This window comes from Molothrus aeneus, chromosome 5, assembly GCF_037042795.1.
Source record: "Molothrus aeneus isolate 106 chromosome 5, BPBGC_Maene_1.0, whole genome shotgun sequence".
Taxonomy (NCBI): domain Eukaryota; kingdom Metazoa; phylum Chordata; class Aves; order Passeriformes; family Icteridae; genus Molothrus; species Molothrus aeneus.
Window position 1 is genome coordinate 59,716,960 of NC_089650.1, and position 27,132 is coordinate 59,744,091.

General features: G+C 37.0%; 1 protein-coding gene across 1 annotated transcript; it reads left to right on the forward strand.

Moving 5' to 3' along the window:
• Positions 1-26,608, forward strand: CD36 (CD36 molecule (CD36 blood group)). The gene is made up of 14 exons (XM_066550006.1): positions 1-65; positions 3,276-3,511; positions 11,141-11,301; positions 13,473-13,617; positions 14,789-14,971; positions 15,112-15,203; positions 15,637-15,683; positions 18,077-18,146; positions 19,763-19,950; positions 20,790-20,908; positions 22,179-22,252; positions 22,957-23,011; positions 23,223-23,387; positions 24,192-26,608. The coding sequence occupies exons 2-13, from the start codon at positions 3,392-3,394 to the stop codon at positions 23,385-23,387; spliced, it is 1,419 nt and encodes a 472-aa protein (XP_066406103.1). The 5' UTR covers positions 1-65; positions 3,276-3,391; the 3' UTR covers positions 24,192-26,608.
• The last annotated feature ends 524 nt before the right edge of the window (positions 26,609-27,132 follow it).

Sequence of the window (27,132 nt, forward strand, 5' to 3'; positions counted from 1 at the left end):
CTTGATGCAAGTCATGTGCTGAGTACTTGTGTGTTCAGCTGAAAAATCAGTCGCCCTTATTCAAGGTGAGTCAAATGGTACAACATTTAAAATCAGAGGGTTTTCCTCAGGAACACTTTTAAGGTCAGTTGGGTGGAAGATCTTGAAAATATTACTTTTTTAATGCAAAATGAAATGGAAGGATTTTACAAAGCTGCTTGCAAGAAGAAGTGACATTTTACATGGATTAGTGAAATGCTTTGTTACTATGATAACAGTGGTGTTTTATGTTCAGTTTGGCTGGCTTTCCCAATTACGTTCTGTGTTTTGATATTTAATATTCTTGAAAATACAATTCTGGAGTCATATGAATTTATTTGAAAAAATGCATATTTTAAAGAAAATTTTCTAGCATTCAATATTTCAGTAAAAAGCTTGAAACTATAATTTCAAAGAACATCTAATATGTAATGAGATTATTTGTATTTTATAAGGGCTTGCTTTGAGTTGATATGTACAGAAGTCTAAGGTAAATAGTGAAGAGAGAATTTAATAAAATTTTTCATCTTTCCTTCTATACAGTTGCTTATAAATTGTCTTTAAGAGATCTGAATGGACCATTTTCATTGTTATTAATTAATATTCTGTTAAGGATCTTTGAAAAAACATTAAAAAGTACATACCCAACTCTCTAGAATGGGGTGAATAATCTTATTGATCCTGCAGTCAAATCTGAGTCTGAATGATACAATAGCCTCATAGATCATAGCTAATTTTGTTATGCTACTTTCTATTCTGCTTAAGGTATATAATTTTCACTTGAATATAAATTCCCAAAAAGTGCATTCCTATTGGAAATTTCTACTTTAATCTTCATATTTTAAATTCAGTTCTGATAGATGAGAATAGTATGTTGACTTGTATATGAATTGAATGTTGTGGTATGAGTGCTCTTCACTCGCAGTTGAGTAATTTATAATTTGAATTGCATAAATTGGGATGTCTAGACTGCTATTACATTGTTTTTGGTGGGAGAAGGGTGAATATTTTTCAATTTTCAGAAGCTTGGAATAGACACAAGTTGTTATCAGTCACTTGCTTTCTAGCTGGTTATTGTTAGTGCTCATGAGACATGCCTAGTCTCCCCAAAAAAAAAGGAAATCACTGAAAAAGCTTGTGGAAACTTAGGTGGAAATGTATTTTGGTGAAAAATGTATTACTGTGGTATTTGAAAATCTTCAGTATGTAAGTCAAGAAAAAAAGTCTGATGATATCTAAAAGACCCCCTTAAATATATCTGAAAGAACTAATTTTCATTTTAAATTTTAAAATCTGTGTTTCCAGACTGGAAAAAAATCTCCTCGTACTGGGGGAATAAATCAAATGGAGTTAGGAACTTTTCAGAATTGATTTTATTGAGTATGTCTGCTTTTCCTCGGATTTGCTACAGTATGTAACAGCAATCAGATTTTCAAATGCACACTCCACCTACCCAGTTAGTTGCCTTTTACTGTTCCATCTTTGCCAGACTGAAGATCCTGATCTCAGCCTAGCTACAACCATAAGAGGTTTGGTCCTAGTGGCTTTCACTTCAAAGTTCCTCAAGTCTAATACATTTCTAACTTAAATATGCTTTGAAATTAGTGGTTAAACACATCCACTGCATCAAAAAGCCTTTAATGGCTTTGGAGTGGGAACCACATGGAATGACCTGGTGGCAGGAGGATGGACAGGCTGACTTTTGTAGTAAGGATAGAAGGGATATTTTCCCAAGACTGCAAAGAGTCTTTTGGTCATTCTGCTTGAAAATAACCAAGGAGAAATTCTTAGCATGCCAAATATCTCAAGGGTACAGAAACAGACATTGTTAAAGGCAAGGGAGCCATAACCTGCTCAAGAGCAGGCAGAAGGTGAGTTTCCAGCGCAGTTAAAGGGAGGGGTCTGGTGCCAGGTAGAGATGTGACATAACTGTGAATTTGGGATGACAAGGGAGGACACATCATGGTCAGTGGCCCACTGACCATGGTACCTAATCTGTTAGGGCATGTTGTACATCCTTTATGTGATGGAAGGATCACGTAACTGATAAAGGAAACAGAACAGACACTGTTCCTATACCTGCTTTACTATGTAGAAATTCATCAAGTCCTTCTAGTACTTTAGTCCTCATGAGCAAACTGATAGAGTTGTTCTTCCACTTCATCTTTCTGTTTTCCTTCTCTCTATGTTTGACCTTGAATGTGTAATTAACTCTTGAAACTGAAACTGTAATTAACTATTGCCTGCTTTAAAATTGATTTAGAGATGTTCACAACATGTCAACAAACAGAAATGAGTAAGAATAAAAAGAACATGGACAGTGACATCTAAAACAGAAAAGGGAAGATTTTCTGTTAACTGGAGGTCTAAAGCAAATAACCAACTTGTAAATTCTGTGTATTTGATTAACTCATAATCATAAAGAATAAATTGCAAATTAGGCAACTCTTTGTCTCAATTATTCATAAACAATAAAAAATCTGAAAAAACATCACTGAGAGCTTATATTTTACCACTTCAGCATTAGTGTCACTCTGATTTTCTTTACCAACCCTTTCACTAGGGGCCAGTTTGTAAGACATATTAACATATATGACTGGCAAATCTTACTTTCCAATGACTAATCACAGATATTTTTCTTCTGAGAATGAATAATCTTTAAATTACAGGTATTACACCTCTTTCAAGGATCAAGCTCTAGTCTTGCTTCAAAAACTCTGATTGAGGACTTTCCTACTGGCACAAGGCAGGAAGAGCCAGGGAAGCTCATTCCAGAGCAGTGTAACTCCTGCTTCTGCCTGGTGTGGGAGCCATGGGCACAGCAGGCTGAGATAAAAGCAGGGCTATCTATAGCCTCCTTCTTTGGCAGAGGGAGATTTAAAGATGTCTACATCAGGAAGAATGTCATATGAATAATAACAACGTCAGCTTGCCCTAATGCAACAGAGCCAAAAAAAAAAAAAAAAAGAAACAACCAAAAAAAACCCCACTGATAAATAAAACTTACCAGTTTGTTTAGGCAACTGGAATGCAGATAATCATATGTAATAAGCAATTGGCAATAGGCCAAAGGTACCTGCAACTTTGTTTGTTTGCTTAGTCTGTTTTGGTTTGGGTTTTTTTTGGTTTATTTTTGCCAGCGGCTGGCCGCTGGCTGCCTGGTTTTGTCTTGTTATCTTCCTATCTGCTTCATCTCACGTACTTTGTACTTTGAGCTTTGGAATTTGATATTTTTGTTCACTTTCTGCTTATATTAGCAGCTTCTCTGAGGAAGATCCGTGAGTTTGTCTGGACCAAGAAGAGAGGAAAACCATCAAGCCTTACAGCAAGAATTTTTGTCCAGTGTTTACCTGTACGCTAACAGAAAAGAGGAATGGGCTGTAACAGAAACTGTGGGCTCCTCACTGGGGCCATCATCGGTGGTGTCCTGGCTATCTTTGGAGGAGTTCTAATACCACTTGGAGATAATCTTATAGGCAAAGCAGTAAAAAAGGTACTTTATTTTTTTTTCACCTCCCCAGGACATATGGTTTATTGAATAGTCATTATTTATAAATCTTATTTTCTGTTTCTGTTTCTTTCCTTTTTTTTTTTTAATTTCTTTGTAAAATATAGTTTTTATAAATTAGGTGCTCCAAATTTCCCTGGAAATATATGCAACAGCGAAATTTTAAAAAATATATTATTTATATTTCCACGTCACTTGTTTGCTCTCTCTTGTGCTTCACATTAGAAGCTAAAAAATACTGTGTTTTCAGAATGCAATTTAGAAGTAAGTGGGTTTTAATTTATTGTTTTAATGATTTTTTCATGTTTCTTTATTTTTTCTTTTTTTTAAATTTTATTTTCATACTTTGGTACTCACTCTATGCAGTTATATTTATACACTGCAAATAATCTAAACAATCTTCTACTGCAGAATTTAATCCTACAATTCATGTATTCACCTCACATTCTGTGATTGTATGATCCAAGTAGATGTTCTCCCCATGACTGGAGGATCTAATAAAATGCATCTCTCCATTTTGAATGTGAAGATTAATTGAAGAAGAATGTTTTAGACCTGGCAGACACTGGGTTTTTTTCTGATTTTTAGATTATTTTCTGTCCCTAAAATCTAGATTTTTATGTAAAGAAAACAGAAAAAAATTAATTTGTTAGATCTTTGGTGAAAAGTGTACAGAATTGGGGACTTAAATCATGGAGGAATCTGGAATAGAAGCCCTGGTGTGTCCACCATGGTGACATAAAATCTCCTTAGAGTCACTGCACCCAGGGTTAGTTCTCTGATGGTTAAAAATCTGAAAATCTTAAGATTAATTTTTAATTAAGATTAATTTTTTGGCTATTGCTTAGTCCTGCTATTTATCTGCTGTGGTGCTGAAGACTGTGGATGTCTTGGAGACACTCATCCAAAGGTTCTTCTGGAAGAGCAGCCTTAGCCCAGTAGTTGTTGTAGTCAATTGAGGAGGTGGAAACATGAACTGTCAGGAAATGCTGAACTGTCTGTTGAGGCCCTGGCTATATTATAGCATCATTAAAAAAAAAAAATAGCTCCTATAAAACATCTTAATTTTTTCAGGTAATCCAATGAAAACCAACCTATAGAGGGATTTTCCAATTGTTATTGTATTTTTCAAGAATTTAAAGAATTTTAAGGTTAATAGAGAATAAAAAAAAAAATCCTCACTAGATCATGTCTCAAACACCTTGCAACATTTTACAAAAAAGTCACAATTTTAATTCTTTGCCTTATTGAGGAAATGACAGGTTTTCTAAAAAGCATGTAAATTTAAAAATTTACATCTCCTTATATTTTATACTTACTTATATTAATCCTGAGTGTTGTCTCATACCATTCAATATTTTGAAAGCAAATTACAAATACTGGCAGTATTATGTGTTCATCCATTTATTAACAGTGGTGAACCAGTTATACAGCATGGTTTGCAAATGTCTACATAATCAATTATACCTGCATGAGTCTGTAGTGGTAGCATTAGAGTGAATAATTTTCCCCTCAACCACTTTTTAATTTTCTTCATTGTGATCATGTTTCAGATGCTTGTACCTATTTCAAGGCAGCTTGTTTGATGTATATATATAAAATGTAGCAGTAATCACATAAAACATAAAAGAGTACATTTGTAGAGGGTTTATTTATTTAAGTAAATGGATATGTTTTTTCCTAAGCACAAGTCATACCAGACTATTGTCTTTCTGTTTAATGTACTGACCATTCAGAAGCACCATAAGACTTTAAGGCAATTCCATTTCAGAAAAGATGGGCCCAGGTACAACAGCTGAAATATGTGATCAGTTCAGCACATGCTCTGGAGGGACTTCAATTTAATTAAATCTTATTTTGCCGTGTTGATAAAAGGTCTGTTAATAAAAACAAATTTGTTCTTCATTGCAGTTGTATTTAAGATAAATATAGAGCTGACTGCAAAGGAAACAGATCTGCCAAGCAGAGAGTGATCAAAATACATTTTTTTTCTGAACTATTTAACTTCTGGAAATGTAATTTTTATGGAAAATCTTTGGTAGAAACAGATCAGCTTCCATGACAAATTTGTTTGGAATTTCTTAAGAATAGTGACTGTAGGACAGGAAAAGAACAAAGAGTGAGTTGTTCTTTCAGATGTGGCCTGTAAGCATTTATATGGAGCAGATTGCCTATGGAAGTGTTGTAGTCACCAGCCCTGGAAGGGTTAAAAAAATTAGTAGAGATGGCACTTCCAGATGTGGTTTAGTGAGCACTGCAGTCAAAGTTTGAACTGGATCATCTTGGAGGTCTTTTCCAACCTTATTGAATTGATGTTATTTCCATTTGCACTCATATGAGGAAAAATCTAAAAGATGTCTTCACCCAGTGGGTGAAAACAAAACTCAGTATGCCATATTTCTAATGAAAGGTAAAATATCTTTCAGACAAGTAAAGGCAAAATCTTGTTTTAAATTCTTCACAGTCAAAGCTTGAAAAAAGACCCCTAGTTTTTCCTCTGGCTATCCTATCTCAGAAAAAATTCTAGTCTATTGTATGGTAGTAGGACCAATTTTATATTTCTGGAGGAAATGTAAGCTGGTATCAAATGTTATTGCTGGATGGGAATAACAAATGTTGAATAGTTTTAGGACACTCCCTACTATAGAAAGACAAATTGTCCTAAATTAACTTGTTATCAAGGTCTAGTCAAATAACATTGCTGTCAATTTACTCTAAAGCAAAATGAATCAAGTCTAGATGAATTTCTCTAGCATCTCCCAATGAATTGGAGGGACTTTAATTTCAAAGAGCGATGCAATCAATAGGGTTTTTTGTCTTTTTCTGCTAGCAGCAGAATTTTAACCATGTTTCTCTTAAGCTTCCCTTAAGCACACATCTTTACACTTTAGCAGCCTCATTTCTCCTTTATTGCAGTCATTGAGAGATTAGTCAGAGTAAACACAGCAGGGTATATTGTGCTGAAAGGCTGCAAACTGTTTTTGAAGCAAAATGAAAGTATTTGCAAGTGTACAGAAAATCTCAGGTACCCTTGGGAACTGGACACTCTATCAGCTGTTATCTCCTGGTGGGTGGGTGCTGTGCTCCACCCATGAGCAGTCCATGAGTGGACAAACCAAACAAAGTTCATATTACATAAAACACCCAGATGTCACATCTTCATTTGCTACAATTTATTATCAGACATCTGTGCTTCAAATCAGAGCACATGGCTATGTTTTCTAGCCTCAGAATGCTTCACCTGTGTCTACAAAAATTTGGATAAGTATTTTCAACTCTAACCTCCAGCAGAGGACAGAGTTTAAAAAAAAAAAGGTATAGATATATATGTGTGTATATCTATATATGTATAGATATATATGTATATCTATATATATGTGTGTGTGTGTATGTATGTATATGTATATATATATATATATAAATATATATATATATGTGTGTTCTGAATTGTTTTAAGGCTCTTTAAAGAAACTGTCACTTGAAGAGTACACTCAAAATGACACCAGCAGCAGCACCTTGGCTGGGATCCACAAAAAGAGATTAGAGCTAAACTATTTCAGCTCTGATACTATTCATGGAAAGGTGCCTTTGATTTCAGGACCAAAGGGCAAAAGTCCTGTCCTAATTTCTACAAACACTGAATCTGACCAGAGAGGAGAGAACTTTCCATTAAGGTCTTGGGGGTTTAGAAAATTGATTCTAATAGAGTTATGAGTGAAACATGGAAGTTTCAGACTTCTCTACAAAGAAATACTTTCCTTGAGATTATAAAATACACCTTTTTAACTGACTCTACACATTTCAGTTGAATGTTACTATGTTTGTTGTCATTAATACTAGATATAATCATGTCTCAAATAAAAAAAAAAAAAGAAAGGAAAGGAGTATTCAAAACAACAAATCAGAAAGATTTTATCTGATATTGTTGGAAAAAATATTTTGACATGGCTCAATTTCTACTTTTTGCCTTTCCCTCCTTAAAACAATATTATCTTTTTAGGCACATGTCCCATCACTTCCATTATGGGGTTTTTTCCCAGCTAGGCTTAACCGCTCAAAGCTATTGGTAGTGGATTCATTTGCTAGAAAATGTTTATCACCACTTCTCTAAGATCTTCTGCTTTCTACCTGAGTGCATATGCTCAGGAGCTGACCAGAAGCCATGTAATAACACCAAATATAGTGAACTCCTGATGAATTGATAATACAGAATGGTGAATGATTTGCCACAGTGCCTCAGTGCTGTACTGGGTTAGTCTCCGTTATCTTTAGGAATAAGTCCTTCAATTGTAGCTATTACTATGTTTATTCATTTGTCTCTACATATCTGTGATCTGCGATTGGCCAGATTATATCTAATTTAAAACTGTCTTTGTGACATTCATTTGCCTTCTTTACACAAACTAATGAAGCTAAAGCAACTGCTGGCTCTCAGCAGAACACAAATGATCTAACACACATATTCCCACACTATCAATTTTAAGCTTTATTGAGTCCCAGAATTCTGTTACCAAGGACTGAAAAGAAATAAAAGTTATTATCCAAAAAAGCATGAGAAGAAAGGCTAGCAATAAGCTAATAATCATCATTTAACAAGTAATAAGAGTCATTCTTCCAGCTGTAAAATGGGAAAAGATTATTAGCTTTTCTTGAGCTTTACTTTTTCAGTTTTACAGAATTGTATTGTTTGTTTCCTCCAGTTTATGTAGACAGGGGAACATACACAATTTTGTTACGGTCCAAAGTAGTTGTGACACTTCTCAGTTCCCTGAAAATGGCATATTTTGTCCATCTCGCCAGATTCTTTGTCAAGACACAAACTTTGTCTTAAATTTTGGGTTTCTTCATCAGAAATCATGATGGCTTCATTTACTTTGAATCAACGAAATACAGCAAGCTTCTATTGCTGACTGCTCTGCATTTCTTGAATTTATGTATTGCTATTTGACCCACCTCTAGTGGGGGGAAATTGTCAGGAAGAAAAAGGGTCAAGGTTCCCACTGGTTTCACTCAGTCTTGGCCACCTGGTTAGTGGTATGAACTTGGCTGTGTAGCAATGTTATTTCTGCAGCTGCTTTTGCTGACAGTAGTTAACTATTGCATTAAATATTGCATTAAATATTGAGATATTAGAGCTGGTGCAGATGGACTAGGGAGCTGAGAAGTGTTTTGTACTATCAGTTGCATATTAGCTTCCAAAATGGATCCTCCTCTCATAACATCCCAAAGCACAGCAGTGTTGTTAGGGAAATATGTAACTGCCCAGCCAGAGACAGGGGTAATATTTAGGATAGATCAGCAGTGATCAAACAGCAAAAACAAAGGGCTTGCTGGTGTGAGGGTATTAGTTTGAAGACATGAAAAAGAGCTCCAGATTTTTATTCCACTTTAACCCACCATTTGCACTCTCAAAGTATGTGACAGTGAATCATACCCACCTCTTTTGTTGGAGAAATATTATTAACAATAATGGCTAAATGCCACTGAAAATAATGGTCTTGTTATCTTCCTTCCCCCTCCTTCTTTTGTCCCGCTGCTTCCCATGTTCTAATGCTGATTCCCTCTACACAGACCCCTGAGCCAAATGGCTAATGGGTAGAAAGGTAACACAGAAAGCAAAAAATAAGGGAATTATGTTCCTCCTGTCTGGCAGGCAGAAACAGCTCCCTGAGGCATAAGAGCTGGTGCAATAGATAGATCAGGAGCTGTGGACTGCCAGAGCCAGTTGCCCCTTTGACTGCCAGATGAGATCAGTTGTACCCTTGAGGCGTTCCCCAGGGGTGTCCTCAGTGACATCAGTGTCACAGTGAATGCTGGGCTGCAAATCCACACTTTGTGACCTGGCAGAGTGCAGTGGCAGAGCTAGCAGATCATCTGCACTACTCCAACCCCTGGCAGAGGGCTAAAAAGAGGAGGGGAGTGAATGGAGGGGAAGAATTTTGAAATGTATTTAACACCACTTAAAGATCTGTTAAATAGATCTATTGTCACAAGGTTGAAACTTCTCTATTCTCTGTTCCTGAGTTTTGTCTTCTAGAGAGATTAGTTTGTCTTCTTGACCATATTTGTGCCAGAAATTTAAAAATTTGCCCACTCCAGTTACACAGTGGGTGGTCAAATCCTGGCATCTGTGCATCTGTCCCCATCTCAGGAGTTGAGACTGAGTTGCATTTTTTATATCATCCTGTTTCTCCAACATTCTTGGAGCAATTCTCTGTGAAAACTGGGAAGGGGAAGGTGATTTTTGAGCCATATAAGCTTTTCCCTCTTCACCCAGGAGGTGTTTGCCCCGTGCTGGGCCACAGGTCCTTGACCTTGTGAGGTTTGAGTGCGAGGACTCAAGATGAAATCACATTTGCTGCAGCAAGGTTTCCTTCCCTCTCACACAAATGCTCATAAATTATAGCAGGCATTCAGACAGCAAGCCCAGTGCTTTACACCACCAGCAAGGTGTTTGCAACTGCACCATACAAAGGCTTTTCACAGACAGAACCTGACAAGATGAGATATTTGTTCCTAACTGCAGGAGCCAGTGACTGGCAGCATCTGGTTTTTTTACCTGGTGATTGCCAAGTGAACTTTAGGGGCACAAACTTAAACTAGAAAAAAAATTTAGCAACTTTTGATTTAAAATATCTTCCCTTGCTCTCTAGAGAAATTAGAGCCTTTTAATTTCTGGACTTCATGAGTTGTGCAAATTAGCTAATTCATCTTCGATCACTAATAAAGAAAAGCATCTTTTATGTTGGAGACACACACTCTAGAGTTTTCTTCTTCTTGAAAAACACTTTTATGAATCTTTAGCACCAAGGGGAAAAATTACATTATCCCAAGGTTTGGGAAAATCCCATAGAAGAAGCCTGATGCAGACCAGGCAAAGCAGGCATTCCCCTGATTACAAACTTTAAAACTCTCCTACTCACTGTACAGTCCTGAGGCCTGAATTGCCATGTGCCATATGGCTGAGTGGCACTGACTTAAAGCTATTGATTCCTCTAGAGGGCTTCCAGATGTACTGTTTTGTCCCTTCTTCCTTAGATCTGGGAAAATTTCCTAATAAAATGTTATCAGAATTAGAGAGATTTCTTAGAAAGTGTCGGTTTTGGTGACAAAAAATTTTCTGTCAAAGAAACAGTCCTTCAAGAGCACTATGTGATTTCTCTGGGTGCAAAATTATCTAGAGTCTGAAAAGTGGTCAGGTAAAACTCTCATTTCCCCCCTTGGGCTATTTTCAATATTTGAGAAGCAGTTTATGGATTCTGGGTATCATTCAGTCACCAAAGATTTTCCCTTTATAAATGATCACTGGTTTTGGCAAGTGTTTGAGGGAATGCCCCTCCACAGCAATAGGGAAGCTTTGCTACTGGCTGCATCAGCAATTGTATCAGTTTTTGTGCTCATTTCTTTTTGGGGGACTCACTTTTGCTCTCACTGAGCAGGAATGTCAAGCTGCCTCCAGATGTTGGCCAACTGGGCTCTACATCTCATACTGATGCTAAAATGGTGGTTTTCTTCTGTTTGCTTTGAAATCTTCAACAATAACCTAAAAAGTAAATGCAAAGTCTCACTTGTTTCTTTTGTGGATAATTTTAACTTTGATTTTTGTACTTTCAGGAAGCTGTCATTGTCAATGGTACCGCTGCTTTTCAAAATTGGCTTGTGCCAGGAAGCTCAGTTTACAGGGAATTTTGGATTTTCCATGTGTTAAATCCTTCAGAGGTTATTGAGGAGGGGGCTCAACCAAAACTTGAACAAAGAGGACCTTACACATACAGGTAAGAAAAGACCCTTTAATATGTGGCATCATATCTACTGAGATAAAATTAATTTTTGAAATTCCAGCACCATACTTCAGTTAGACATGACAAAAATGCCTAAATTGAAGCTACACACAATAATCCCAAACTTTTTCCGGGTTGTGTCTAACATAATGAAAACAAAAATAGAGATAGGTAACAGGATGTGAAGCTGCTTGCTCTTGAGAAAAACAATACTTCATTAGCCACAATATCACAGAGATGGTTGTGCTCCTTGCTGTTCCGTTTTCACCAGTTTTATAACAGGAGAAAATGTGCCAGATGCCCCAAAAACAAGAGATTATCTTATCATCCATGCATTACTAATAACTTACTTTAATAATGTGGTTTGGTTTTGTTTTTTCACCGTTATGACTTTCTTAGTCAATAGCTTTTCTTTTTTTCAAATTTTGCTTGGAAAAGCATTCCTTTTTCTGAGTGGACTAGCTAGGACATAGATGCAGGAAGGTTTTATTATTTGTTTTATGTTAAATGTGATGTTTACATAGAACTAGCTGATACTTCCTGTTTTACTAAGCTCATAAGCTTATATTATATTAATTATATTCTTATAATAATTATATATTATAATTAATAATCATATACTCAATTATAATATATAATTAATTACAATATATTATTAATATATTATTATAGAATTAATTAATTATATTATTATCTTCAGCTTATATTAAGCTTATATTTGCTATCATTGGCACCTGTGTTAGGAAACTGTTTTCCTATGATGATAAGATATTTCTCTTTCGATAACTTTAGGGATGTATATTATATTCACAGGGTAGTTTTCCATTTCAGCATCTTCAGCCAAAGTGCCTTTATGCCTTACTTATTTCTCAATGGAAAGAGATAAATTTTGTTTCACAGAGTACCTGGGAAGACAGAGGAAAGGGTTACATAAGAATGAGGAAAAGGACTGTTAAAAAATACTGCAGAAGGTGAATTCCCACCAAACAGAAACATTTTACTCTGGTGCTGCTGATGATGCCTTTTTTTCTCAGGGACAAATCTCAGCCAGAAGCCTAAATCAGACTAAGTCAGAAATGATGACTATGAAATGAAGGCTCCTCTCACTGCTGCACTCATGCCTTCCTAGGATATTTGGTCTACCTGAGGAACTGTGACATTGAGTCTCTCTCTCAATCTCCCTTTAAATAGTTAATAATTAATTACAGTGTAGAACAATTCAAAAACACATTCATTAGGGAAAAAAATTCTCCCAGCTTTTAGGTGGGTGCTCTCCACATTAGGCCAATAATTAAAATTTCATGTATGCAAACCAGTTCTGAGAAGCCAAGATCCAGGTGCTCTTCAGGTAAAACCCACCTGCACTGGCTACATCTGTACCATGGGGAAATGTTCTCTGTACCTTTTGCAGCCCCCTACACTCATGCTGGAAGGTCAGATCCTGAAGTATCCTGAAGATCCCTTCTGGGATGGAGCTGTGATAAGCTCTCTGGCCCTACAGCATAGGCTGCTATTTGATCCCTGCTGGCTGCTGTCCCCACAGAGGGGTCAGCAAGAGGGTGGGACTGGAAGAGTGGAGCTAAAGCTAGAACTGCAGCAGAAATTGTACCTTAGAGATCTGCTGCCAGGGCATGACTGGCAGAACCTCAGTGGGACTGAAAGATTGCTTATAAACCTCTACATCATATTAAATATCATCAAAGTAACATTATGGGTTTAACCTGTTTCATTGCAAGGCACGTCTGTCAGATTAAATATCTCAGTTTTTATGTCTGTGTCACCACCTTCTAATTACATGCACCACCTTCTAATTACATGCAACCAGCTTATGAAATGTGACAAATCATAATTAATTTAAAAATTATAAAAAATTATAAGGTCCATTCATGACACAAAACTACAAAGGAAATACTTGCTTTTATTTTAGTATTAATTACATTTGCCAATAAGGAAATATTTCCAAAAGAACAATATTTGCAGAAAATTGAATTTTTCATGTAATCACATGACAACTTTATAAGCCTCTTGGTGTTTATCAAATGTTCAACATTCATTTTACTAAAATGTTCATCAACTTTTCAAAAACCTTCAGTCAGACATAGCTTATGTGTTTTCTCAAAAGTCAAAGATAAAAAATATTCTCTGTTTGTGTTTTGTATTTCCAGGGTGAGATATTTACCCAAAGAAAATGTCACGGAAGGTGAGAATGGCACAATAACCTACATGTTGCCTAATATTGCTACTTTTGAACCTGATCTGTCAGTTGGGACAGAAAATGACACCTTGACCATCCTCAACCTCGCTGTTGTAGTAAGTAAAGAAAAGAAACTTAGTAAGTAAAGAAAAAAACCTTAGTGTCCAGATACAAATGTTCAGGGAATAGGGCAGAAGTTCACAGAATCTTAGAATGGTTTGGGTTGGAAGGGACCTCAAAGACCATCTAGTTCCAGCCCTCCTGTTATGGGCAGGGACACCTCTCACCACAGTGTGTTCAAAGCTCAAGAAAAATCCTCCCAGTCAATTTTAATATGGGAATAGATCAAGAGTTTGTGGATGGGTTCCCTTTGTGTGAGAGCATGAACATGTTCATGTACAGCATGAACAGTACTGGGTGGATTTGCCATGCTCTTTCCATAATACCCTCAGGTCTGTTTGGCAGGGGAGGCTGCATTGATTCCCACACTCAGTGTCTGCATGGCCTTGCCACCACAAATCCTGGGCCCCATGGTGCAATCTTGGAGCTCTCCTGTCCTACTGAGCATTAGTTATTCAAAGAACATAGGGATCTTCACCTAGAATGGTGCTAGAGCCTTTTTAGTCCCGGTGTTTTTGTCTTATCACAGGCTGAGAATGTTTGCCTTTGACAAATATTTACAGTTTTCATACTTATATTCAGCCCTGGTTGTGTTGCACCTCCTTTCTGGTGTTTGCATGAGTGCTCAGGATTGCTGTGAGAATGTGTCTGCAAGGGGCAGAGTATGAAGATTGTTGGTGCAAATACAAAATAGAACCATACCAGCAGTCACAGAATCACAGAAGAGCCCATGTTGGAGGGCACTTCAGAGGATCATCTGATCACAGATCTGAACACAGCTTTTTGGAAATCATTACTTGCAGCTATTCAGAAGCCCATCTGGCCATGGTCCTGGGCAACTGGCTCTCAATGGCCCTGCTTGAGCAGGGGTCGGACCAGAGGGTCCCCAGGGCTCCCTGTGAACTTCAGCTGTTGTGTCATCCTGTGATTAGGGCTGATCTAGTGAACTCAAGTAATCAGTCAAGAAAAATTTTCTGCTTTTGTGTAACTTATGGCCAGTAATTGTTTTGTTAAGAAGTGTCAGTTTTATGTAGAAACTTAACTTCAGGGGAGTTGTAAATCTGGGAACTGGCTTTGGCAGACATTTCTTGGACTCAGTCTCTGTGATTTTAATTTGAAGCACATGCAGAATTTTATACTAAACATTGATTTTTTTTGCCGTTGTAGGCTGTACCTTCCGTGTACCCAAGCGGAATAATGCAATCATTAATAAACTCTTGGGTTAAAAAATCCAATGCAGCCATACTGCAGAACAGAACAGTCAATGAAATACTGTGGGGATACGTAGATCCCTTCCTGGACAGTATCCCCTTCCCTGGCGTGAAGTCCTTTGTGGGAGTCTTCTACCCGGTAAGTGAAACCAGTGAGGAGGCAATGCCTTCAGTTATCATTCTGTGAATAAAATTTAAGAAAGCTGCTCCGAGGAAGAAAATGCTGTAAATTTGTTCAATGTTTCTTACTGTTATTCCTTCTTGTTGCATCTGTTACAGTATAATGGGACAACCGATGGACCTTACAGTGTGTATACTGGGACAGAAGATATTACAAAAACAGCAATAATTGAAAGCTATAAAAATCAAAGGTATCATAACATTGTAGAGTAAAAAAAAAAAAAACATTTTCAAGGTATGGCTTTAAGTACTTGATTCACTAAGAGCTATAGATAAATAGAAAAAAACTACAATGATTCAAAGGAAACGGGATCAACCTTGTGCTTAGCAAAACCATGACTTTCTTTCAGCTACCATTAGTTCTGTTAGGAGCTTGGACTTAAGAGAGTTATTGATTCTTTGATACAAGTATTTACTTCTGTTTTGTATTCTTAAGTAGATAGGTTCCTTTTAACCTCTTCTAATGGATCCTGTAATTTATCTGAATTAATGAACTTCTCTATCCTTTGCCTTTGCTAATGGGTCAGGATATCCAGGAACAGTTATATTTGCTAATACAGGTAATCAAAGTACTTACATGGTAAAATCTACTACATGCAGCATGACTTTTATTTTATCTTACAGGACTCTTTCATACTGGAAAGGCCACTGCGATATGGTTAATGGCACAGGTGAGTCTATTAAAGCTTTTTAAAATTTCAACACTTTTCTTGATATTTCAAGGGAATAATGAAATACAATATTTAAATTAACTACCCCAGGCTTTGCCAGTTCTGTATTCTGTATATTAAATATCTATATATATATGCAGACATACTACTACTATGGTATATGCATATGTGTGTATCTATTAAAATAGATGAATTATTTATTACTGCAAATCATTTTATCTATGCATGCACACAGCTTCTCCATCTAGAGTAAATGTGGAAGAGAAACAAAATTATCCAGTTCTCTTGTTTCTACTAATTATTTTCATATCACAATATAATTAAGAGTCTATTTCTTTGCTATAGTAGTTGAAAATTATCTTGGCATTTTAATAATGCACATTCATTTACACTGTTGAAAATTTAATTAAATGCACCAGAATGGATATCCTTATATATGAAAAGAAATTACGGCAACAAAGGAGAAGGCTGTCAGATGAATGGCTTGTAGATCACTAGAAAACGAAAAGGGATGAAGAAGAAAAGTAACTACTTTTCTTCTTCATCCCTTTTCGTTTTCTAGTGATCTACAAGACTGGGATGAATAGACTATAGACAAATATTTTTGAATTTTCTTTTGGAATGCATGGGTAAACAGCTGAGTTGTTTAAGATACATTTGTTCAAGGTGATATTTTTCTTTTTGATTAGTTGAAAGCATTGCTGTGAGGACACCACAACCTGTAGAGCTGAGACTGGCAGGTGTCTTGCTGGAGGCTTTTGCAGAAAGCTCCAGACCTTCAGTAAATGAAGGCTTTTGTGTTGGGTTGCTTTGTTTGTATTTTTTCCCCTCTATTTTCCATTCTGCTTTACCTGGCATAGATCATTTTCCTTTTAACCCAGACTGTGCAGCAAAGTATTTGAAGTATTTAAAATATATCACAAGAATCTGATTTTCCACAACTCTGTGAGCCACAAAGGATTAGTTCCTTTTTAAGCCATGTAATTAATTTTATAAGAAACAATATTATCTTACATTCTAGGACTTCCCCTCTTTTTTATGGGGCCTGGCATTTTAATTTTTTTTAGCCAGGGTCAGCTCTTTTGTTTATTTTTCTTTTGTAACTGATTGAATAAACATATGCTACTAACTAATTAAGTGCTCCAGTAGAGTGCAAATGAGCTTTTACTTGGGAGCAAAGATTGCTGCACAGTTCACAAGGTCATTCAGTGTGACATTGCTGTATTTGGGGATGTAACAGGTTTAAAAATCTTGTAAGTGTGAGAATTCTAACTTATCTTGTAAGCTTTCACATAAAAGCTTAACATGTATAGGAAAATATAAAAAAAAAGATAATAAAGATAAAAATATAAAACAGGATATTTGTATGGGGCTTGACCGGACTCCATGTTTGCCAACTTCACAAGAATGCCAAGATTTAGAAACATAGTGTGTGTTTAGGATGATCTTGAGTGTTCGAAAAAAAAAGTGCTTCTGTCAGCAGTGGGCAAGTGGCAGTATGTAATTTAGCCTTCGTGCTCTTGCCAGCTGGATTCAAAGACATCACAGATGTTTGCAATTGTTTGGTTATGGCTGCTGCCTAAGAAACTAAACAGAAATTGCTGCAAAAACTAACAAATGTACTGGTTAAAGGTTTGTTACAACACCTTAATTGGGAAAACGGCAGAGGCTCCTCTTACATAACTCTGGGTCCATGCAATGCAGAAATACAAATCTGAGTGTCTGCACTCTTTTAGAGCAAGTGGAGAGAAACAACACCAAAGTGCTGCTCCTCTGACTTATTTTGCATTTCTACCATGGGGTGACGTGGATTTGTGCTCTTGTGCTCTAGAAGTGGCTTCCTTCTCTCCATTAGTTCTAGAAGGACCTCAGCTTAGAGACCTGCTTGAGCAATCTTTGGTGGAAAAGGTTTAGCACTGATTATTAAATAGACAGTATTGAAGTCTAAAGCTGTGTTGCTTGTAAGCACTGAGTATCATAATTGCAGGTGACTCAAGGATCTTCAGAAAGGTTTAGGTATACAAACCTAGGTGCATAAACCTTGAAGCAATGGCAACAGGTTTTTGGCTTCATATTAAGCAGTTTCTTTGTTGTTTTTTTTTTTTTTTTTTTAATATCCTCTGTTTTAAATGGGTTTGATAATATAGCTTCAAATCTGGGGGCAAAAAAAAAAAGCTGCTATATCTTGGCTCACTTTCAGGAACAATTACATGTTATCTGTGAAGTGCCTGTCAATGTGCAATAACTTACATAAACATTTTTCCACAAATGACTCACATTGTTTACTTTACTCACAGCTTTACAGGAAAGTAACAACTGAGTATTGAGCTAGAAATTAAACCATGTCTTCTAAGCAGAATTGCTTTCAAGCTCATGTTTTCTTTTACTCACAGATGGAGCATCCTTCCCACCGTTTGTTAAGAAGGATCAGGTACTGCGCTTCTTCTCCTCTGACATTTGCAGGTAGGCTGCTCCCTTCCTGCAGTGTGCTCACACCCAAGTGTGCCTCTGAGGGCTGACACACAAGTGTGCCTCTGAGGGCTCTTTGTTTTCAGAGGGTGGCTGCAGTGGCTGTGCCTGGGCTCAGGTCAGCCAGGCAGTGCAACATAAACTTTTCACCTGAAACACAAGTGAAGTTGTGTTGTGCTCATGATTCAGAGCCTGATTCTACCACTCTTATTTCAAGTAGCTAATACAATGTACTTTATTTCAGCCAGTTACAGATGCATATTCAGGAAAATGTGACATTGTGAGCTGTTAGACATCTTTAAAAGGCACTGAGGGCCAAAGAGTTCAAAGTCATGAACTTCTTCTTAGGTCAGGTCCCAGCCTTATTTGGTGTGAGAAGGCAACAGGTACAGCAGGGTCCAGTTAGGTCCATCTTAGGCATGTCTGGAAAAAATCATTTATGCAGAACAGTGTTTACTGTCATTCAATAGATACTCAAAATTTTTTCTCACAGGATATTTTTACATATTTTATTTTTATGTATTTACAAACAAGTCTGCTTAATTCATCCCGTGCTGATGACTTTTAAGCCTGCTGCTTCTGCTGGGCTATCCAGTGTCCCCAGGTTCCCCAGTGGGATCACTGAAAGAAATAGTAAAGATTTAAAGTGCATCACAGCATATCTTCTTTGGGAAGTTCAAACCCTTTATTTATTTTGCTGACTGGAAACAGATGCTTCCTTTTTACTAGGTTTAAAGTGGGTCATTTGCTTTGCAGAGTGTTTTTTTTTTAAGATTAATGTTTTTACATGAAATTTTTTTTGAAGCAATTTTATCCACAAACTGGAAAACATTTCCCAATTCATAGAAAATAGAATTCTATGCAGAGGAGAAATGATAAAATTCTTTGGATTGATTGCACTCACAGTTTGAGAGATCCCTCCAGCCATGTAATTCTCACAATTTATGAACAGTAAAGGACAATAACAACTGTCCAAAGGTCCTGCTGAAGCAGGGTCAGGAAAAATTGTTCTGTCCATGTTGCAAAACCCTTCTTTTGTTTGGCTGCAATACAAAGTATTGATGTCCTGGTTGCATTACTGTGTAGCAACCATACCTCTGTATCAGCTGATACTGAATTAGCAAAAAGAAGCTTAAGAGCTTAAGTAGTATTCTGATTCATATGCAACAGAATAAGGTTATATGCAAGATGTTATCTGCATCATAAAGCTTAGATTACCCTAAGGTCAGCAAAAAACTGTATCAGAGATGCTTTATATGGATAAGCTGTGTGCAGATGTAGCTGTGTGCAGAGAAAAGAGATCTCAATTAATTTGTTAGTTTTGTCTATATTGTTTATCATTAGTATTTGAAATGTTGTCTGTTGTTTTGTGTATTGTCATGTTCACCACTGAGCTTATACATCTTTTAGTGAAGGTGTGGAATATTGTCCATTACAGAGAAACACCCTTACAATTTGCTGAACAGTGCAGCAGGAGCCTGGACATGGGTCCCTGGGGGGGTTCTTTCTTTTAAGAGAGAGGCAGCTGGGGAGATCCTTCAAGAGCATTGGCACGAATTTAGACTTTTAATCCAAAAGGCTGAAACACATTTCTCCTCTTTTGTGTTCAGATCAATCTATGGAGTTTTCCACAGTGAGCAGGTTGTGAAGGGGATCACACTGAATCGTTTCGTGGTTCCTCGTGAAGCATTTGCAGCACCAACTGAAGTCCCAGACAATTATTGCTTCTGCACAGATAAAGAAATATCAGAGAACTGCACCTTAGCTGGAGTCCTGGACATCAGTGCCTGCAAAGCAAGTATGGTGGTGACACAGTACTGCCACACAAGCCATTGAACTGGGGACAAGACACTTGTCCTGTAGCTGAGGTGTTACTCTGATATCCAGGATGTTTGTCTGTGAACTTTTCCGCAGGTTGTTTGTGAGACCCCTCACATTTCTGCAGCCTCGCTGCCCAAAATGAGGAGTATGATTTTTCTGTATTTTGGATAGTGCTATGCAAAGTTGGGATGCCATGGATTGTGTACTGAAACTGCAGGAGTGTGTGTAGAGAAAGGAAAGGAGGGGCACTGTGTAAAAGCCAGGGATAGTTCAGCACCTTGTGTCTGTGGCAATTCACACACACAGCAGGGGTGGGTATGTCCACAGTTGCATGTATGTACACAGACAGCACTGGCTCAGTGTGGTGTTGGTAAAATAAATACATACTGAGTCTGCATTTTGTGCAGAGTGAACTGTGAGAGGTCCCTCCAGGCTAAAACAAGATCATGAAGGTGGGCAGGGACAGTGACAGTCGTGTCCTCACCTCAGCATGAGAATGGGAGCACTGCCAGCTCCACAGTGTAGACACAAGACAAGCAGGATTTGGAACTGCAGTTTATTTCATGATGCAAATTTTCCTCATGACAGCAAATAAATCAGAAAAATGCTTGAATTTTGGGGTTTTTTTGGTTTGGGTTGGGGCTTTTTGGTTTTTTGGTTTTTTTGGGTGGTGGGGCTAGACTATTAATATTTTTATCAGGATTGTACATCTATATAGTGTGACTATGTTTAGAAAATGACATGTGAAGATGAGTGCCAAAGCAAGACTTAATGGTTCAAGAGAGTTTGTTTGTTGTTTGTTTTTTTTTTTAATAGAAAGACCAGTATATATCTCTCTTCCTCATTTTCTTCATGCAAGTGAATCTATATTGAATAACGTGGAAGGCCTGAGCCCAAATGAAAAGGAGCATGAGACATATCTAGACATAGAGCCTGTAAGTCCAAGTATTTAATACTTGTACCTTGGGAAACCTGCAATGTTTAGATTTAATAGTAGTAGAGTGTGCCTTTTGCCAGAGGGACAAGCAGAAGATGCAATATTTTCATGCTTGCTTTCCTAAGGTCTGCTCTCAAAGTGGTATGGTTTCAGCAGGGGAAATTTAGAGCAAAACTTTGCCTCATTCTGACCTTCAAAGTTTGGAAAATCTGTTTTGATTTTTACTTATTGGGAACATGGGATTGAACCTGATAGATTCTGCAAACTGAAGAATGTCGTAGCTTTTCTATGATCTTCAGGTACTTTGAGAAAATTATATTCTATGAAAAAGCTTCTGATTCTTCTACATTTAGTTTTTTTTTTTTAAATCTATAACTAGCAATTTTTTGGATAATTACTATCTCAATTGAAACTAAATAAACATAGATGGGTTTATTTCCTATTACTAGAACTCTGAAAAGTTTGATTTAAATAGACCTAGTTTAAGTCTTTGTGACTTGAATTGTCTAGCAGATCTCCCAAACAGAATGAATTTATTTTGACTTCTTAAAAATTTACCTCTATTTCTATTTCAGTGATTCAGATCTTTAAGTGTACTTACCAAAGTTTTCTGAATTGTACGATGAACTCAAAGGTTCCAAAATTCTATTTTGCTCTTACTTTGAACAAAAAATAAAATTAATAATTTCTCACTAAAATTAGCCAATTAAGCTATGTAACTTCAGTGAGGAGAAATGAAGTTAAATCTTTGTTTCACCTTATTTGAAATAAAGACATCAACCAGATTTTCCTAAATATTACACAAAATTTTTAAGAACCACAGCCTTTTTTTGTGAAAGACAGAGTAGAAGAAAGATATGAAGAAATGACTTGACCTTTGTATACATGTTTGTCCTCATATGAAAGGTTTGTTTTCAGCCCTATGCAAGTTAAATATCCTTCATTTTGAAAAAGAAAATTTAGCTGACTTTTGGTGGAAAAAAACCCCTGAAACACATCTTTATATGAAATATGCCATGACTGATTTAACTTTGTCTTCAGGTTTAAATGTAAATAACAAAAGTAACTATGGTAAAGCCACAAAATTAGAACTTCTGTGAGAAATGAGAAACCCTTGGAAACATTACCATTTCATAAAAATTGATCCTTCAAAACATAAGGAGAAAATAATCCCAAAGTGCTTTTTTGACACAGTCCATATATAGACTTTAGCATCTGATTAACAAATCTAAATTAATGTCTTGTTGGATGTTTTTCATTGGTTTTAGGTGACTGGTTTTACACTACGATTTGCAAAAAGGCTGCAAGTAAACCTCCTTGTGAGGCCTTCAAGCAGAATTGAGTAAGTGCTACTTCTTTATTTTATCTTTAAAGAATTTTTTAATTGGGCTGACTGGTCTATGAGAGCATCAGTAGAAATGTTTTGGAGAAGAAGAAATAAAAATACTTCCCCAAAGCTTGTTCAGAGTAAATCTTCCTGAGCAGGACACTGCCCAGGTATTTTAAAACACATTTGATTTCCCTACAGAAGCTTACAAGGCAAAATTTTCTTAAAAATAACATTCGGGTAAAACCCAAATGGGGTCATGAGGACGAACAAAAACTGTATTTTCTGTAATAAATCCAATGAGAAAGAGAATTTACGTATTCCCTGTCACTAGATGGTTTTATCACAAGGGTAAATGTGTCTCTAGTTGTTTGGTTTTTTTCCTCTTCAATGGCCCAAATGCACATGGATAAAAATCTTGTACATATGATGGATAAGCATCTTGTACATGTGAACACCACACAGATCTTTATCCTTCTCTGTGTCGGACTGCCCATATACAGAAGATTAGACAGGAAATTATGGTTGCCCAATATATAAAATGGCTGCTACTAGTTGTAGTTTTGGTTTGGTTTGGTTTTTTTTCACTCCAATCGTATATTTAAAAGGTACATCTGAAAGACAGAAATATAGTTAGAGAAGAAAAAAAATGTTTAAGCAGAGAGTGGGCTTATGTAGGAAACTGAAAGTAACATGCTGTACTTTTTTTCTCATTTCAGGCCTTTAAAAAAAGTTAAAAAACCCTATGTGTTCCCTATTCTCTGGCTAAATGAGGTTAGTATATTTTATGTCTATTAATATTCTCTGATTATAAACAAACAAACAAATAAACAAAAAAAACTACTTAGCTTTTCTAATCTTAGTGCCCTGAAACTGGGTAATTAAACTCACGCTGTGATTTGCACCACACCAAGAGTATATTCAGCAAGTGAGGTCTTGCATATGTACATCACCTTTCAGTGATGTTTTTCTTGCACTGTTTCAGTCTGCTGTTATTGGGGATGAGAAAGCAGAAATGTTCAGAGCTAAAATCTCCGGTAAGCTCCAGATGCTGAGCATGCTGCAGATGGCACTGATCATCGGAGGCTCTGTGCTCTTCCTGGCCTTCTTGGGGTCCTATTTCATATGCAGGTCAAAGAAATTAAAATAAGTAAGTAACCTTTAATGGCTCAGTCCTCAGCAGTGACTTCTTCTCAGGGTTTTAAGAGTTCAGAAACGTTACCTATTTCGCTGTTATTTTTTTTACATGCTAGAAAATTCAGTAGTTGTTCTGTAGGAAATCATCCAGGTAATTGGCCTAATATTTTCAAGTTCTCTTCCCATCCTAAATCTTTCAGGATGCTCTTAACTCAGGGGTGGTCATTGGGAACTTTATCAGAAGAGCAACATTTTTGTTTGTTGTGATTTTGTTTGTTGTGATTTCTTTAAGATTGACGTTTTGTCCAAGACTGTTAAACTGCTGAGAAATGTCCTCTAGCACCTTTCTGAGACAGAGGCCACACAGCTGCAGATTGCTGTGCTCTCCCAGGACATCCCCCGTCTGAGGTTCAGGGAACCCACTGTAAATGACACTTTCTATGGAGTGCTGTTTTCTCACTTCTCTCTCAGTGGTGCATCACTGTAACGTCAGTCTGAGCGCCTCCTGGACACACCTAGCCCACAGAGGCAAATATACTCCCATGGGGGCAGACTGACCAGGTGGTGGATTAATGTGCTGATTCCCGGGGAAGCAAACACATTTTTGGAGTTATTTAAAAGAATTGCAGAGACATTAACATTATGGTGGAAAGTGTGCTGTATTAAAGAGGTATTCTTAAGCTGAAGACTTGACTCACCATATTTTGTTAAACTATACTATATTACCTTTGTTAAACTATACTATATTACCTTTGTTAAACTATACTATATTACATTATACTACACTATTCTGAATTCTGATTTTATTTCACAACAGGTGAAAAGACTTCAGAGGCAATCAATGTTTAATTGAAATTTCAGCTAAGCAGCTTGTTAAAATTCAGAGACAAAAGGTATGATTCAAGGCACAGTCAACTCATGTGCTGTGGAATTCAACATGTTTTTCCATTTTGAGAAGACCAGCTTACTAACCCAGATAAGCTGATGTTTTCAAAGGTCCACACTTCTGACATCACTAAAGAGGCCACTGTGGAAACTGCACTATCAAAAGACTTTATCTGAAACTTGTTATACATTTTAAATTGCAGTCATGCAGACTGAGGTCGAAGTGCAGTTGGATTTTAGTCCACCTTCTGCCATTTATGCAACTTGCTACTTATTTTCTTCTGGATTTGCAAGAAAACGAAAGCCGCTTGCTAATGTTCCGTCTCCGAGCGCAGGCTGGGAATGACAACGATTTGGAGCTCACGCTGTGCTCTAGCTGCTCTCATTGCAATATTTCTCTCTGTTCCTTCAAGGAATGGAAGCTGCTGCCATAGTACTGCTCTCTGTCCTCTATTCAGGGATGTGAATTGCATTGAATGTGAAGTTTATTATGTAAAGTTACTAACTGTAATACATGAAGTTTATAAAAGACTTACTAAAACACATGGTTCATACATTTTATACGGAGATGGCTCACAGATACAACACAGTCATCCATATGGTGATGGGGCTCGTCGGCATTTGGCTCCTCAACTGTTTATTAATCTGAACCACTCCCTAACTCCCAACCTGCTCCACTGCTCTTCCCATTGTCTCCTGTGAGCTTTATTTCTGGCTCTTGTTTGAACAGCCTCTTCACTGCCCTAAGCCCACTTGGCCCGAGGCCTCCCTTGAAGAATGATCTGATATGTCACCTGACAGGACAAGAGGAAATATTCCAAAATGCTTCAGAGACAGGAAAGACTGAGATAATGATTTTTGATCAAACATCAGAGGGTTCCACTTGCTATAGAAGCACATAAATGAAAACAGGTAGCCCCAATTACTTACTGATAAACCATCTGCCACAAAGAAATCTGTGCTACCATTCGTTTAATGAGGTGCATCAGCTTGTAGACAGGTAGCAAACACTGACATCTCCATAAATAGTTGACTTTTTCATTTGATCTGAATGCTGTATTTTATTCTGACAGTAAATGGGGCAAATACAGAGTGTTGCTGGTCTCTTTCCATGGATTCAATAAATTCAGAACAAGAGTCTAAGTTCAGCATTTTCTAAGATTTCGTTTAGGATCTTTAATCCCCTTATTTAGGAGCTGGAAAGAAAAAGGGAAATCAAACATGGCCAGCCTCTCACATCCTGCTGTTTGGAAACAATGCTACAATGGACTTTAAACCAGAAAGGTTCATCTTGCTAATAAAGTACAATGTCTTTGGCTGGGTATCTTTATTAAGGTGTTCTTACCTTTGGAAATAAAGGGAAAATCCAACTGACTATAATGCTGGTGTTTTATTGCGCTGTTCCTCGTGGACAAAGCTTTGTAGCTATCAGTAGAGCTGATGAGTCACAGAAATCCCAAGACATTGTTCTTGAAGGTGAGGTCTGTGGGGTACATGGCTGCACTCTCCTTCCAGCTGTGAGCTGGAGCTGCCCTGGTGTGACTCTGGAGGGAAGGGCTGCTCTCAGCCTGTGTACTTGATTACTCATGGTGCTGGCTAGTCAATGAAAACCATCTTTTTCTCATATTCCCCCTTATTGCTGGTATCATATGTGATGCTCTGTTCCCATATTACCTTGGGGACAATTTGACACAACTGAAGCCACCCCTAGATCCCTAGAGTCCTATGGACTGGTCAAAAAAGTATGGGGACAGGTGAAGTCATTAAGCCATATCTCCTCTGAGATAAACACAGCTCTGCTGTGGTTCAAGATCTGAAACCAACTTTCTATAATAAAACAGCTTTTGTGTCAGGAAAACATGAAAGGAACAACAGAAGTGCTCCTGTAGTTTTTGATATGCTAACATTTCAATTTCATTTTATTTGACTTCAAGTACATTGTCAGTAAGTTAGTGTTTGCTTTACTAGTGTTATTTAGTGCTATGTGGTGCTCCAGCAGAAGTGATCCAGCAAGTCAGGCCATGATGTTAAATGTCTCAGGGCCAAATTTTATATGGTTTGTCCATATGCATAATCTCATTGATCTCAATGCAAGTTTTGGCTTTTAAGCTATGTCCAGCACCTAGACTGCACTTGAATTGTAATTTTTAGTTATTTCATCCAAAGCATCAGTTACAGTTATTGTTAATTCATTATACTAAGGCTAATGTTAAGTATTTACATTTGTTCAAACAGTGCAGGGTAACTTTCATTAGAAACATTAATGAAAATACAAGTAAAATAAAGCTCAAATATTTTTTTCTGATATCCTTATGTTTAATTGTAAATAAAGCCTTCTGTGTTGAATAATGAAGTCCTTGTGCCTCTTTTCTTGGTATTTCGGGGTATGTTTTCTTTTTTCTAGAAAACCACTTTTGGAAATTGATGAATAACTGAGGCTATTGTGGCATTCACATTCTCTGAACAGAGAGAGATAATTCTCTCCGGTTTTTTACTGGAGAAGCACAGACAGAAGAAGAGAAAACAATTCTTATCTTTACTTGCTGCTCCTGTTGTTTTGCACATGTAGAACGTGTTGGGAAGATTGTTTAGCTGAAGTAAGTTCTTAATTGCACTCTGGTAATGATTGTTTATATTAATTGGCCTATAGGGTCAAAGCTGTGTCCTGGCTGTGGGCAGACAGTCACGAGTTTTCTTTAGTATGTAATTTAGTTTAGTACAGTATCTCTTTAATATAGTGTAGTATAATGTAATATAGTATAGTTTAACAAAGCAATTGTTCAGCCTTCTGAATCAATGGAGTCAGATGACAATCATTCCCTGTGTCAGGGGCACCCTGCATTTACTATAGGCTGTGGCTAACCTTGTTAAAT